At 38.4% G+C, this 15,640-nt stretch overlaps 1 protein-coding gene across 3 annotated transcripts in view; it reads right to left on the reverse strand.

Annotated features, from left to right (window-relative positions):
- Positions 1-15,640, reverse strand: part of LOC122086551 (rhomboid-like protein 15) — a 29,321-nt gene that overhangs the window by 6,913 nt on the left and 6,768 nt on the right. For all 3 annotated transcript variants that reach the window (XM_042655463.1, XM_042655462.1, XM_042655464.1), the window contains exons 7-9: positions 7,329-7,423; positions 7,187-7,253; positions 2,172-2,350 (exon numbers count right to left, since the gene is read on the reverse strand). In XM_042655463.1, the coding sequence (XP_042511397.1) occupies positions 2,172-2,350; positions 7,187-7,253; positions 7,329-7,423 (341 nt within the window). The remainder of the gene's footprint in view (positions 1-2,171; positions 2,351-7,186; positions 7,254-7,328; positions 7,424-15,640) is intronic.

The following is a 15,640-nucleotide window of genomic DNA, read 5'->3' on the forward strand; positions in this document are numbered from 1 at the left end:
ACATATTCTATTGGTGGATTTAAGGATACAGTCCAATGTGATGTCCTCCCTCTGAAGATGTGCCATATCCTTCTTGGTCGACCTTGATTGTTTGATAAGAAAGTACAGCATTGTGGCTATGCCAATACCTATGCCTTCAAGCATGCCAACAAGATTATGAAGTTTCATCCTGCCAAAGATCTCCCCAAAATTAAGCTCAAGAAGATGGTGGGATCATTTCTCATTCAGCGTATTCCTTCAGATGGTCTCCTCGGTCCTTTCCCTAACTCGACAGAGTCAAGTTCTTTTCAGAGGAGGAGAGTTGATGTAGATACGGCTGCCCTTACCTGGTTGGACCAGCATGACCGGCTTTGGAAGCCAAGATCCAAGAAGAACCGGTCCAGCCCAGGGTTTTGGTCCAACAAGGGTTGGAATTAAAATTAGTAGTTTACTTAGTATTTTATTTCAGACTTTTATTTTTCAGACTTGAACGTAGGAGTAGAATTTATTTCCTTGCTTTGGTTTCCTTTTTATAGTTGTTTCCTAGTTTAGGCTAGTTTCCATTTCAGTTAAGTTTCTAATTTCATGTTCCTATTTTCCTATATATTGGCTGTAATCGATTGAAGATTTAGAGAGTGATTTGATTATTGAATGAAGATGTTGAGTTTGTGCACTAGTAAAGTGTGTGATTCTCCTCTTTCCCCCTCTCTACTCTGATTTCCCCTTTCTTCCCTAAGGGTTCTCCATCATTGAGGTTTTAGGATAAGTGGTCATAACATGGTATCGGAGCCAGAAGGTCGGGTGTTCAATTCCTGGCAAGTTCGAGGGTTTGTATTATGTGTTGTTGGTGTCCCTACACTTTGTGCCCCCTGGTGCCACGTGATTGCACCGCCACGTGATGGTGTCACGTGCGCGCGCGCATGGGGGGGTTTGATGTGTGTGATATACATTGTCGTAGACCTTACTTGACAGCTCGAGCTTTTTAAAATTTTGTAAGTAAAACATAGAATGCTAGAGAAATGAAAAGATTGGTGTAAACAGAAATGACTGTCAATTTTGTAGAGCTAAACCAAATCAAGTTCTCACTTCTGATGCCATATAATCTACATTAAAAAATGACAGCTATCAGATCCAGTTCTATTAAGGGGAATCACTGCATTATGTTGGGTATCTACATAGGATGATTGTTATAACGCGTTGGCTGTGAGTACTCTTTTGTCTTTCACTTGCTGTAACAGGGACCAGCAGGAGATAAACTAATGTAGTAAGCTGGATGGTATTTTATTTTGATGAAAGGCTATTTAGATAGGGTCAATTAGGCTAAAGTCCTATTTATATTATTTAGTTTCTCTAAAAGGACAGTCAGTTGACAAGTTGTTTAAGAGTAGTAAACTAGTTGACTTCAACATTTAGATCCATTTATAGGACTGTGTAACCCCAACCTTCTGTGGGTCATTATCGGGAAATGATATACAGCTTCCTCTTTTCTTTTTTCCCTTTTTTTTTCCCCCTGATTGATGGGGTGCTATGAACTGTATACCAGCCAATGTGAGGATTGTTATCTCTCCCCTTGGAAAAAGAATGTTAAGAAAAGAAAAGAAGATATGAAATTTTTTAAAGAAAAAGATTTCTCACAGATTCAATCTTAGATTCTTTTCCGCATCTGTTTGATCTGTTTTACTCTCTCTCCTTGCAAGTGTCACGTCTACAAGCTATCTCTGTCATCCTTCTGATTTCTTTATTCCTGTCACTAAAAATACAGACCTGCTTTGATTTTCCTTCAAACAAGCACCATTATATAATTCATTTATTGATGTCACTGTTTTCGACCAAACTTCAGATTCAACACTGGTTTTCAAAAAGGATTTGCTTTCTCTTGGAGTCTGATTCTCACTCTTTACTCTTATCTTATTAAATTGGCTGGCTTACATGAGGACTTATTTTGGTATCTCAGACCCATGCAAGCATCAATTCACGAAAAACAAGGTGGAATTTTCGAGTGCTAGATCGATAGTTATGAGTACTTGGAATAAATTTCAAGAGTAATCCTTATGCATTGAAAGAAGATAACAAGCCTCTTAGGATGACAAAGCAATGGTCAAAGCTTTTCAACAATGGGAATCCTTTAGAGCAACATCAGCTATAACTTATAAGCATGTCCAAAAGAACTTTTTAACAGAGCATTCAACTACCTGCCATCAGAGATCCTCTGTCCTAAACCAGATTCTGCCACATCTGATGGGTGATCTAAGCTGCTGTTGTCTAAAAGCCTAGCTTGTAAGCTTGAATCAGAATTCATGGTTGAGACTGCTTGATTTCTGCTTGAACCAAGTGTCCTACCTGTCCCGGGAAATCTCTGGTCCTGTTCTACCTGCAAGTGTCATATCACCCATATCAGATTAAGCAGAAATTATAATCATCTGTGAACATATCTTAGTTTTGACCAAACATTTGAGGCTACATTGATCATGAAAACCACAGATCGGCATTCAGCAATGGTTTGTAGATAGGTAGAAACAAGTAGAACAGCATACGACAAGAAATATTTTTTCTTGAATGTCAGTATATTATTGAATGGCATAAAGGTGCACTAAACATTTCCAAAGCCAGCACAGCAGAGCCATATAAAGAGAGGCCAAAACAACTAAGAAAACCACCCAAACACAGGAAAACCCATTACAAAACATATGAAGCCAAACTTCTTATTATTTCAAAAAATAGATCACTATCTGGACTTTTTGCAGATATAAGCCCACAGTACACCTCAGATTTTCTGAACACAACATAAGCAGACAACCTCAGCTTACCTACCGAAGTTCTGATCTTTCTTGGCCTCTACGTTAGTTGCCGTATTGTAAATGGAATTATTTGGTATGATCCTTTCACAAGGACTTCTGTGGCCACTACCTCTAACCTATGGGTTTTCCATTCGTTTATGGAACAATATTCGGCTGCAGTTATATTAAATTCTTACTCTAATAACTATATAATTCACGCTAAAACCACCAAAACTACCTTTTAAGGCCTTATTCAATGCAGTGATATTTCCTTCACCATTTTCCTACTTGTTGGGAATAGAGAATAGAGTCCACATTTAAGTTACGAAGGTTTAGGTTAACTAAAAGATAGTAGGGAAATTATAAAATTTAAGAAAGTACGAGCCCTAAGTCACTCTAATTGTGCTTTTATCATAAGATGATGATAGATACAACTTGCAAATATCTCTAGTTCTATTCAAATCAGAAAATCTACATGTTGAAATTGCTTAAGAATGTTGTGAATGTAAATCAGCTCTCCATCGCTGGAAACAAATGGGACTTGCAATGCCATTGATAGGCTGATAGCCAAGGATCAAAGTTTCAGTTTTGAACCAGATTGAAATATTTCGAGTTTCGGTCAAAAACTGGTAGGTTTTGGCTGCAGGTCTTGACTGCTGGTTTCGAGATCCAAATGGCCAGATTAGGTCCCAAAACTTCTGGAAACCCTATTTAAATAGAGTGGAACCCTTAGATTGTAAAAAAAAACAAAAAAAAAAAAAAAAACAAAAGCACCCAAAATGGTAGTTTGGCTTGGGACCCTAGGTTAGTAGTTTACGTGGTACATTATTGTATACTTTCTCTTATATAACCTATTCTACACAAAATTTAGTACTAGAACACACATAATTCAATTAAAACAACTAAAATATGCATTAAGAATAAATAAACATAAAATTAGAAACCATTTCATAACTATCAAATGTAATACATGGTTCATTACAAACTTTTTGAAGAGTGAAGGAAGTTACATTGGACCCCTCTACCCATCCTAGATTCCTAGTAGTTCATCAAGTTCCAAGCATGATCAAAACCCCTAGTAGATTGTTGTAGTTGCCGAAGCAAGTTATCCTCCGACCATATCACAAATGCTGACCATGTCATAGTATGCCAAAAGAAATGCTCGAAGTCCTCCCATGGTTCAAGAACTCGGTTGAAACCTTTGCAGGTTTCGACCGTATCCCCAAGGGTCAAAACGATATGTCCTGTGACTTTGCAAAGTCACAGGTTTCGACCATGTTTCGACCGAAACATGGGAAATTTCGACCAAACCAACTGGTTCGACTTGAACCAGGTCATATATAAGTTAGTTTGAATAGAAACCCAAGCATTCTTTAGCAGAATTCGACCCTCTTTTCCTAGTTTTTTCTCCTAGGAATGGGAAACTTGGGGAAACAGTGGAGATTTCCATTTTTTGCCTAACAAAGTTGAATCCAAGGCTGGTTCTTGCTTCATCTATATAAGTAAGACAGCTTAGACCAAAAAGGTAAGTCCCAACTTCCCAAAAGATCATTTTTTTTATAGAATATACTTGTAAATAGAGTAGAATTATGTAAATTTTTTACATGTTACTTAGGAGAGCCCGATCTACGCATTCACGGTGGCCGAATTTTTTTGCATGTTAATGCTTTTTTTTCTGTTTTTTTGAAAATGCACTTACCTATAACATATTTCAGTCAACAACTCAACGTAATAACTACCGAACCTTTGGTTCACCACACTAGTATGACTTTATGTGTTTTTTTTATGAAACTAATGATGTGAATGTGTTAGAAATGTCTAAAATAGGATGTACACAAAAAAAATTAGGAAAAAAAACATTGTTTGGGGGTCAAAACCTAAGTTTCCACCAAACCGGGAAAAATTCCCTAGTTTCCTCAAAAATTTCCAAGTTTCAACCAAAATTTCGGTCTCCCCAAGGGTCGAAACCCGATACCTTGAACCTTGAGTCCTCCGCAACAGCCCGATAAATGGCATTGTCAACAAATTGAAGGTACCCTAACCTAGGATATAGATCTCTGAACTGTGAAGAACTCAATCAAGAGCCACCATAATTGGATGGTGGATGTGGGGCCGTTATCGGCATGTAGGTTGGGCTTGGGGAGCTGGGTATGAGAAGATTTTGTCCATATATGACGACCCACGACGTGACTGACCCACAACTCAGAAGCTAATGATGAAGAAGAGCTATATTGCCCATAGCCACCATGCCCAACACAACCAACAATATAAGAGTGGACTGGCAAAAAATACAAAAACTGTGGTTCTCTAGAAAGTTTCCCTTTTTGGAGTTGAAATTGTCAAAAGTCAAAACCAACAAAATGGATCGAAATTTCGACTAAGTTCTTTAGAAACCATGCATTTTATACAAAGGGATTGTATAGTTTTGGCCGAAACGATACCAAAACCCAAAACATGGTCAACTGAAACTTGGTAAGACGCAGGTATCACACTTGGTTTTGTTTCGACCTTTGTAATGCTTAGCAACTCATGCACCCTTACCCGAGAGGCAAGCTTGGCAGTGTGAGTGATGCAGTAACAAGTCGAATCAAAAGTACCTCGACACCGTCAAAACTGAATTTTGTTCTCAAATTTCGGTTGGAACATTGCTGATAGCACAAAGGACTGAAGATTCACATTTTCAAGAACAAAAAACTCTCACAGATAGAAGTCGACTAAAGGACGGTCTCAGATCCATATATGTGGGAGAAAAACATCCACAGATTGATTCCAGCATGAGCCAACACTGAAATATTGCCATTGAAAACATCTGCACTCTTGCACCCTGTATCCATCAGAACTAAGACTAATATGAGTTAGCTCTGGATAGTACAGGGACCTGAAACTTAGTACAGACATTACAAAGGCAAGAAAAACCTTTTAAAGATTTCCCCTTAAATTAAATCAGCAATTAATCCACCAGGATACTTGCAAAAATAAGGCAGTGAGCCACCAAAAAGGAAAATCCCAGCCTAACTAAACTTCAACTCATATAGGGTGACATTTGGGTCCACTGGATTTGGGCTGATAGCAACCCAAGTTGCAACCATGATTTGGACAAATAACTGCAGGCCATGCCTATGTGACAACATTTCTACTCTAAAAAAATTTTATGCACCAAGCCACCAACACAACTATATCTACAAAAGCTTACATAATTTTCATAAAAGGTGTTCAATTAGCCACTCATGTACGACACGGGTACTCATCTAGGCAGCTGCTGCTATTTCTATATAAGCAAATGCAATTTTTATAGCAGGTGTGGAGTTCAAGACCCATGTACAATAGTAACTTTTGTTAGATATAAATCATATGATACCAGATATTTCAAAATTTCAAAAAACCTTATGGTGCCTATTGCCTATATTGACACACTATTGATACAAGTTACTGCAAGCAAGGTTCAAGATCTTGGTTTAAACGGCCAAAATCTCACAACTTATTTCGGTTCCAACATGGGTCGAAATGAAATGCAGGTCGACTCAAAAGGTATGCAAAGTTTTTATCAAAATTTTGGCATTTTGGCCAAAATTTTGGTCTAGTTTCGGTTTCAACATCATTTCTGTCGAAACGTTACAAAACATACTTATAAAAGCACTATATCAGTCACACATTACATGGTTTTCAACAGTAAGTGAGGGAAAAAAAAAACAAATTTGGTATTTTTGGCCAAATCATCTACATTTCTTGGTGGAACAAAGTGTAAGAGACTACTACAATGCATCTACATTGATAATTTCCCAGAGTTGAGCAAGATTCCAAGTTGGAGGTAAATACCCTATTTCCTCAAACTACCATCTTGGGTACAACATACACTAATGCCCTAGGGTCTGAAACCAAACTACCATTCAAGGTGTGTTTTTTCACAATCTAGAGTAGAGTCAAAAGATGCTAAATTAGGGTTTCCCTGAAGTTTCAGGCCAATTATAGCCATTTGGACACTGAAATGGTTGCAACTAAAACATGTAGCCAAAATGTAGCAGATTAAGACCAAAATCCGAAATATCTCGGTTTTGGCCAGCATAAAACTGCAACTCTGCACAAGGTCACCTTAACTTACCTTCTCCAAAGTATAATTAAGAAAAAATTATGCAAATAAGGTTAATAGAAATATATGACATTTCATTAAATGTGGTAATAAATAAAACTTTCAAAACAATATAATTAGCTACAAGCCTACAACTAAAATACAGATTTAACTTTAAGTCAACAAATTAAATGGGATCCTCCCATCCATACTGGACTTTAGGAAACAAAAAGTCATATTCTTCTTGTGTCAATGCCAGTATCCATAGAATCATGAACACATTAGGAATAAATGACTACAAGTTTCTTGAACTTAAAATTAACCCCCCCCCCCCAAAAAAAAGCAGTGGTGATCAACTCATTACCTGAGTAGATGTTTGCCTTTGCGGTATCCATGAAGATATGTTTCTCCACATACTTCCAGAAAGCAGACTGTTGAAGGACAAGATGATAGCAAATTACACCTTTCTCTTACAATATAATGAGTTCAAAAAATAAGATAGTTACCTTGAAGTTGTATTTGGACTTGAATGAGTTGGGATGTAACCAGATGGATTCCCTCCAGTGCACAAAATAAATTTAGGTCGCCTCACACAAGATGACTACAAGGAAGGAAGATGAAGTCATGTAGAATCATTGATTCAAGGACAGAAAAATGGAAAATGCAGATATACAAGCAGGATTTTCAAATCGCACAATCCCAGAATCCAGCAGATTTAGCAACTAGTTTGGTATGCATCGTCAGCATTCTCCCTGCTGTTACCAGGGAACGATTTTAGAGCCTCTTTTAAGCAGACAGGCGTATGGGATCCAGCAATTAAAACAATGGAGGAGAATTTGGCAGCTTGGAAGGGCTCCTAGTTGTCAAGAGGAGGCAAGATCACATCGATTAAAGCACATCTAACAAGTATTTCCATGCATTTTCACTCCCTACTCAATGTTTCAGTTTCAATGGAAAGAAAATAGAGTGACTCCTATTTAACTGTCATTGGGATAATTGGAAAGGAAATCATAAACTACGCCTGTTTGATAGGAAAGAAATCTACCTATCCAACAAAAAAGGACTGTGTATTAGAAGCTTTATGATGCAGTTGGGCGATGGAAGGGATCTCTTTGATTTGGGATTTTTCTAATTTACTTTCCTTTTTAGGTTTAGAAATTAGTTTGTGGTATTTTATTTAGCTTGGATTTTATTTCAGTTTCTATCTAGGCTAGTTTCCATTTTTAATTAGTTACCATTGTGATGCTTTCAGTTTTTCTTTAAGTAGTCATGTAATACAATCTAAAATTGCAGTTTTAGTTTTTGAAGAATTAACCTTGGTTGAGAATTTTGGGTGAGAAACATGACTGCCGTGACACCCATCTTTTGTTTCCTTCCTGATCTCCTTCTCTCCTTCTTTATTTCATCTTCTTTTTTTTCTTTTCCTCTGTTTTCTTTTCCTTCTGTTATTCTTCTTCTTTTTTCTGGTTTGCTTGTTCTTTTCTGGCTCAGTCCAGGCGGTACTGGCAGCCAGTGAAGGAGTACGAACTCTTTCGATTCTGCAGCTATCGGCCTGAAATTTGGGGCATAAGTGCTCCCCCTTAGGGCGATTTAAACCCTAGCTTCCATTCCAAGCTTTTGCGAGTCAGCGGACAGAACATCTGAAAACCAGAACTCAGATTTGAGTCCTCCGCCAGGGTCGCAGGATCCTCCCCGAAGCTGTAGCATCTCCTTCTGAACTGATATCAGTTGTAATCAAGAGCAATCTGACTTCCAATCTCTCTCCCAATGTTTCGGTTTGATTGGATTACAGTTGAGAGAGCTCTGCTGATCGAAGCCAGCAAGAGGTTTCGTTTCTAACGTCTTGTTCTGTAACGCTACCTAAGGTTGAAGATGATGTCTCCTTTATTTACACTTTTTAACCTTACTTTCTGATATTGCCCAAAGAGACCATTATTATGGATTTTTTTATTTCAGTTTAACCCACTTTACTAATTATATTTCCAAAATTGCTCTTTCTTTGGGTTTAATTCCTGTTAAGTCCTCAGCCCATTATTTTACTCTATAAAGCTCCTAAATTTTACCAGAAATTACATTATTGCCCCTGGTTTGCCTAAATTGAAATGTTTGGTTCATTAGTGGACCCTAAGCAATTCGATTTCAGTCTTTGGAATCCGAATCCACATCACTTTAGATCCTTGAATGAAGCTATTTCCAAGAGGATTTGAAGGATCAGTGATGAACCTAGCAGCCTATGGAGAAATCTAATAAGTAACAGATATGGAATGGCTAATGAGCGGGATACCCATAAGGTTCGCAGTACTTACAGATGCAGCATAGGGAAGAGTATTATGTCCTCTAATGAATCCTTCAAGCATCATATCAGGATTAAAGTTGGAGAAGGGAGGTCTAACTCATTTTGAATGATGTTTTGTGTATTTTCCCCTTAAAAACATATTCCCCACCATACATGCTCAAAACAAACAGGAGCCCAAAAGACCCAAAACAACACAAAAGCCCCCGTAGCTCATTATGCTCATGCCAATGGAACCTAATGTCTATGGGCTTCCTGAGAAATTTTATTTTCGTATGGCCTCTTTCTGAGGCATCATAAAGAAAGTGGGCCTTCAGCAAAACTAACTCAGAGTGATCAAAAAGAAAAATCCCTCTCACAATTTGCAAGCACAGTTCAAAAAAATTTATTCATGCTATATATCTCATCAAAATGTATTTAACATAAAAGCATATTCAGGTGTCAAATTGGAGATGCAGTGGTACTTAATAAGATAGGACAAACAAGAACTGCAGCACAATAAAAATAAAAATAAAAACCATTATTTTGATACAAACATAAAGTTTAGCTCTTTTACTCCAAAACTTCATATAAACCAAGATAATTCGTCCCAAAATAAAATAATAAAAAACAAAACCAAACAAAAGAAACACTGTTTCTTGAACTCAGAATAAGAAAGAACAGGAAACTATCCCTCTTAGACATATGTCTTGATATAAAGAAACCTAGGTTGCAAGGAAGAGAGTACACATGTTCCCCCCATGCAGAAAAAGAGTCCTTTAATATCCTTTTACAGCTGAAAAGTCCAACACAGTTGAGTATGGGGCATATATTGCATGGTCCACACTAAAGATTTCCAATTAGATGGAAGATCTGCACTTCCCAGATTGGCCTCCAAGTGGCATAGAACCCCACAAATGGACAGGACACCAGACCTCAAGCTTTAGGGAATAGAACCTTTTTTGCCTAATCAAAATCTGATAACAAACTAGTTGCCAGGAAGACAGTTCACAAAAATGGTGGGACCAGGTAGAGGAGGGTTGTGAAGTAAGAAACCCAACTCAGATAGAAGCTTTCTGCATGCTAAAGTTTCTAGACGTTGTTTTGTCACCAAGGTTGACACCATAAAGTCAACTCCTTTCAGTAATTGAGTGACCTACATAACGATTGTAAAGTTTGTTTCCATCCCAATAGTTCGAACTAGTAGGTGGAGGGACTCCCAGATGTATAAGGGGGGTTGTAGCTAATTAGTGGCCAGTGTGGGACTAAACTCCCAACAACGATATTACGAAGGCTAAATCTTGGCATCATATAAGAAATGCCAATCCTCTATGGCATGCATCACCAGAGTAGTCTACATGGATCCTTACACTCCAATCAGCTCTGTTCGAGGTCTTGATACAATGCCCAAGCTATGCATGTCTTTACTCATCATTTCTCTTAGTCATTTTAGCTCTACGCCTTGCTTTTTTTAGCTCCTTCAATCTAAATCGAATCACTCCTCCATATTGGAGCACCCAAATACCTCTGTTGAATATGACCATGCCACTTCAAACGACATTCTCGTAGTTTATCACATATCGGGAAAACTGCCAAATCAGCTCTAATATGATCATTCCTTATTTTATCCTTCCTAATTTTGCCACATCTCCATCCCAATATCCTTGTCTCAGCTACACTGAATTATCTATATGATGCTTCTTAACTGCCCAACATTCTGCACCATACGTCATAGCTGATCATATGACTATCCTATAAAATTTTCCTTAAAGTTTTTAAGGAATATATCGATCACACAACACTCCAGACACACCTCTCCAGTTCATCAATCCTATAATAAATCTCTGTGAAACAGCATCCTTTATATCACCTTCATTATTTTTTATTCCAAATACTAAAAATAATCATTTTGTGGATTCCCCCTCTACTAAAAATAATCATATGCTCCATCTTTATTCTACAACAACAAACTTAGCCTTATCCCAACTAAACGGGGTCGGCTACATGGATCCACACAAAATATATTAGGAAAAAGAGTCATCGTAAAAGGGAAAACTAAGGAATATGAAAGTAGAAAAATGAGAGTAAGAAAAATGAAAGTAAATAGAACGAGGTACAACCCAACAAGTCAGGCGAATCTCAACTAAATGGCGTCGGCTTCTTGGATCCTTGCCCTCCAATAGGCTCTATCGAATGTCATACTTGGGTCAAGACCAAGACTATGCATGTCATTCCTCACCACTTCTCTTATGGTCATTTTAGGTCTGCCCATAGTTCTTTTAGCTCCTTCCATTTAGATCAGATCACTCCTCCTTACTGAGTTACTAGGGCGTCCTCAGGCCTCCTTTGAACATGGCCAAACCACCTCAAAAGACTTTCGTGGATCTCGTCATTGATTTGGGCAACTCCCAAATCAGCTCTAATATGCTCATTTCATATTTTATCCTCCCAGTTTTGCCTCACGTCCATCTTAAAAACCTCATCTCAGCTACACAGCTTCTCTATATGACATTTCTTAACTGCCCGACATTCTACTCCATACATCATAGCTGGTCACACCACAATCCTATAGAATTTTTCCTTAAGCTTTAAAAGGATACACCAGTCACACAACACTCCGAATGCACCTCTCCACTTCATCCATCCCACTTTGATTCTCTGTAAAACATCATCCTCTATGTCACCTTCTTTATTTATGATTGACCCCAAGTATCTAAATAGTCACTTTATGAGATCTCTCTCTCTTTTATTCTTGCCATTTCATTATTCATCATAGAGTTGCTACAGTTACACATCATATACTCCGTCTTCAATCTACTAATCTTAAAACCTATTGTTTCTATAGTTGATCTTCATAGCTCTAATTTAGCGTTAATCCTTGCTTTAGTCTCATCCACTAAAACAATGTCACTGGCGAAAGAGCATACACCAGGGTACCTAATCTAAAATGCTCCTAGTTAACTCATCTATGATAAGCGCAAACAAATAGAGGCTTAAGGCCGATCCTTGATGTAACCCAATCATTATTTAGAATTCCTTGCCTTGACCTCCCACAGATCTCACACTAGTCACCACACCCTCATACACGTCCTTAATCATATCAAAATATGTACTCGACACCTCTCTCTTTACTAGGACATGTCGGATTAAATCTCTAGGAACTCTGTCATATGCTTTTCTAAGTCAATAAAGACCATGTAGAGATCCTTCTTGTGGTTGTAACTTGGTCTTTGTCTACTTATCTTAAAACATTTTGATTCCAAAGTTGATCTCTATGCCTCTAACTTGGCGTTAATCTCTGCTTTTGTCTCACCCACCAAAAAAAAAAACAACAAAAAGCATACATCAAGAAAGCTCATCTTGAATATTTTTTTGTTGAACCATCAATGATAAGCGCAAATAAATAAGGGCTTCAAGATGATCCTTGATGTAACCGAATTGAAATTGGAAATTCACTACCTTGACCCCCCACGATTCTTACACTAGTCACCACACAATTATACATATCTTTAATTACATCCACATATTTACCTGAAATATTATTCTTCTCTAGTACTTGCCAGGTCTACTCTCAAGGGACTCTATTATAATCTTTTTTTAGGTCATAAAAATCATCTGCAGATCCATTTTTGCAATCTCTAAATCTTTCCATAAGTCTACCAAGTAAACAGCTTTTGTCGTGCATCTTCCTAGCATAATACAAAAGTATCTTTACAAATAATTCAGCTATATTTCTTCCACTTCAGCATAGCATACATGTTAAACACCAAAATCTACACCAGTGAAGACCCAGAGCCAATGGACTTGTTATCATTTCAATATTGAGTAAGCTCAACAAGCAGTGCAGCAGAGTGACGTTTTTATGTGCAAGACCTGCATCTAGACCCACCTATTCACTCTACATGTGGCTCACAAAACATGGGTGATAGAGTAGCCTTAGGGAGAAGAGGGAAAATCGCACAAACGGGGAAAGGGGATCACACACCATGCACAAATTCACTAATCTAAAAATTAAACATTGAGTTATGTAAGTATATAAAGGGAAATAAAAGACTACTCCTACTTAGACTCTAATACTGAAATAAACTCCTACTTAGACTCCAAACATAAACCTACTTCTCTACCTCCTACGTATCCTACTCAAAGACAAATAAAAGACATAATGTAAAACTAACTACTACCAGCCCTTGTTGGACCAAAAACCTGGGCTGGACCGGTTCTTCTTGGCCTTTGGCTTCCACAATCGGTCTTGCTGGTCCAACCAGGTAAGTGCAATTGTATCTACATCAGCTCTCCCCTTCTGAAAAGAACTTAACTCCGTCAAGTTTGGATGAGGTCCAAGAATGCCGTCAGAATCGATGCGCTTGATGAAAAAAGTACCAACTGTCTTCTTGAGCTTGAGAGGGGGAAGATCCTTTGCTGGAAGGAACTTCATCTCGAGGCCACCATGCTGAAAAGTGTATGTATTCTCATATCCACAGTGCTTGGCTTTCTTGTCGAACAACCATGGACGACCCAGTAGAATGTGACAAACTTTTAGAGGGAGAACATCACATTGAACCTGATTGATCACTCCACCAATGGAATACGTGAGCAAACACCTTTCATGAATTTTCAAGTTATTATTGTTAACCCATCCAACCTTGTAGGGATTCGGATGAGGCTCAGTTTTCAGACCCAACTTGCGAACAGCATCTTCAGCAACAACATTGGCACAACTGCCGAGGTCAATCATCATATTACACAAACTGTCATTGCATCACACCCTGGTTTGAAAGATACTGTTACAGCGCCAATCGTCCTCCTCAAGAATCTTCTGTGCAGTCAAAAGAGGACATATCACATAGAACAGTCGAGGCTCACCATCACTATCATCATCATTAATCTCATTAGGATCATGATCACATTCAGCCTCCAGATTTGTTGTTCCTGTTTTCGGTTGCTCTGCTGGTGCATAGGGTATAAAATTGTCCTTGTCGATGTAGGCTAACAACCGGTTAGGACATTGGTTAGCTCTATGCCTGTACCCTTGCATGAGAAACATTGAATAGCCTCCTTTGGAAATGCTAAGTTCTTGTCATAACCACGCTGAGGTGAGGAGTATGGTTGATTAGGTCGTGAAGATGACATGTCTGAATCACGACGAGGTGGAGAATACGGTCGGCTAGGTCGTGAAGATGCCATAGATGAAACACTAGCATGTGGTCTACTGATTGACTTTTCCTATTGAGATGATTGTGGCTTAATAGAATTAGAACCCCTAGGGAAAGCATCTGTAAATGGCCGCCGATTGTATGGACATTTCAGACTCTCCTCAACCTGATATGCTACCTGGACATAGTCTTCCATTGCAGGCAGTCGGCTAGAGGCAAGGGCGGCACTAAGTTGAGGGTGCAAACCATTGCGGAATTGTGCCACCAATACTTTTTCATCCCACTCAAAATCTAAACGAGTAGCCAAATAATAGAACCTAGCAACATATTCTTCCACGGTCAAATTCTCTTGTTTCAACTGTGCAAACCTGAGATGCATGCGTTGCTTGTAATCAGAAGGCAAGAATGACTTTATGCATTTCAGCCCAAGTAGTGACTAAACCAATGCCTCGGGTTCGATTTTGCTACTGTTGCTTGATCCACTAGATTCGGGCCGTGCCTTTCAGTTTGGCCTCTGCAAACAGGATCTTTCGAGCCTCGGTAAGCCCATACCATCTGAAGAATGTCTCTAAGCTATGAATTCAGTCAAAGTACCGTTCTGGATTGTTGTCTCCATAAAAATCAAGGACATCCAATCTTGCTACTCTTTCTACTATAGTATCATATCTACCAGTTCCATATGGTGGTGAAGGTGGTGGCGGTGGTGTATAATGTGGTGGTGGATTCTGTGGAACGGTGTTGGAAGAATCCCTAGATTGGATGGGACTCTTTCCTTTATCTGCTGCCACCAAACGATCAATAGAAGCTTGCATAGATTCCATCATTATCATAATAGATTCAATTTTTTCATCATTTTCTCACTTATAGGAGTTTAGCTGTTGAATAACTTCACTATTGGCTACCATGGTGGAGATGGGCAAGATTACACTTGAATATGATGGTAAATAGTAAATAGAAGGAAACTTCAAAGAAAATTGCAAAATGGTAATTATCTCACTTGCTTCTTTTTTTTTTCAGTGATGGAAGAACTGTAAATAGTGAAAGTGCACTTAAGTCACAAAGGGTGTCACGTGTGGGTGGGGGGTTTACTTGGAAGCGACAAGAAAATAGGACAAAGGGATAATGGATGAAGGGAGGGGTATTATAGGAAATAAAAAGATAATAAAAGAAAAAAAAATGGAGACAAAAGAGAATCGTGGGGTTTTAATACCGACAAAAGGGGAGTCCTCATTCTTAGAGACGGAACTAGAGGAGAAAGGCGAAAGCTCGATGGAGGAGTCGATCGAACCAGGTATGTTCCCCTCTTCTTCTTCTTCTTCTTCTTCTTCTTCTTCTTCTTCTTCTTCTTCTTCTCTTCTTTTTTTTTTTTTTCTTGTTCTATTCTGCTCCTTCC

This window comes from Macadamia integrifolia, chromosome 8 (assembly GCF_013358625.1).
Source record: "Macadamia integrifolia cultivar HAES 741 chromosome 8, SCU_Mint_v3, whole genome shotgun sequence".
Lineage (NCBI taxonomy): Eukaryota > Viridiplantae > Streptophyta > Magnoliopsida > Proteales > Proteaceae > Macadamia > Macadamia integrifolia.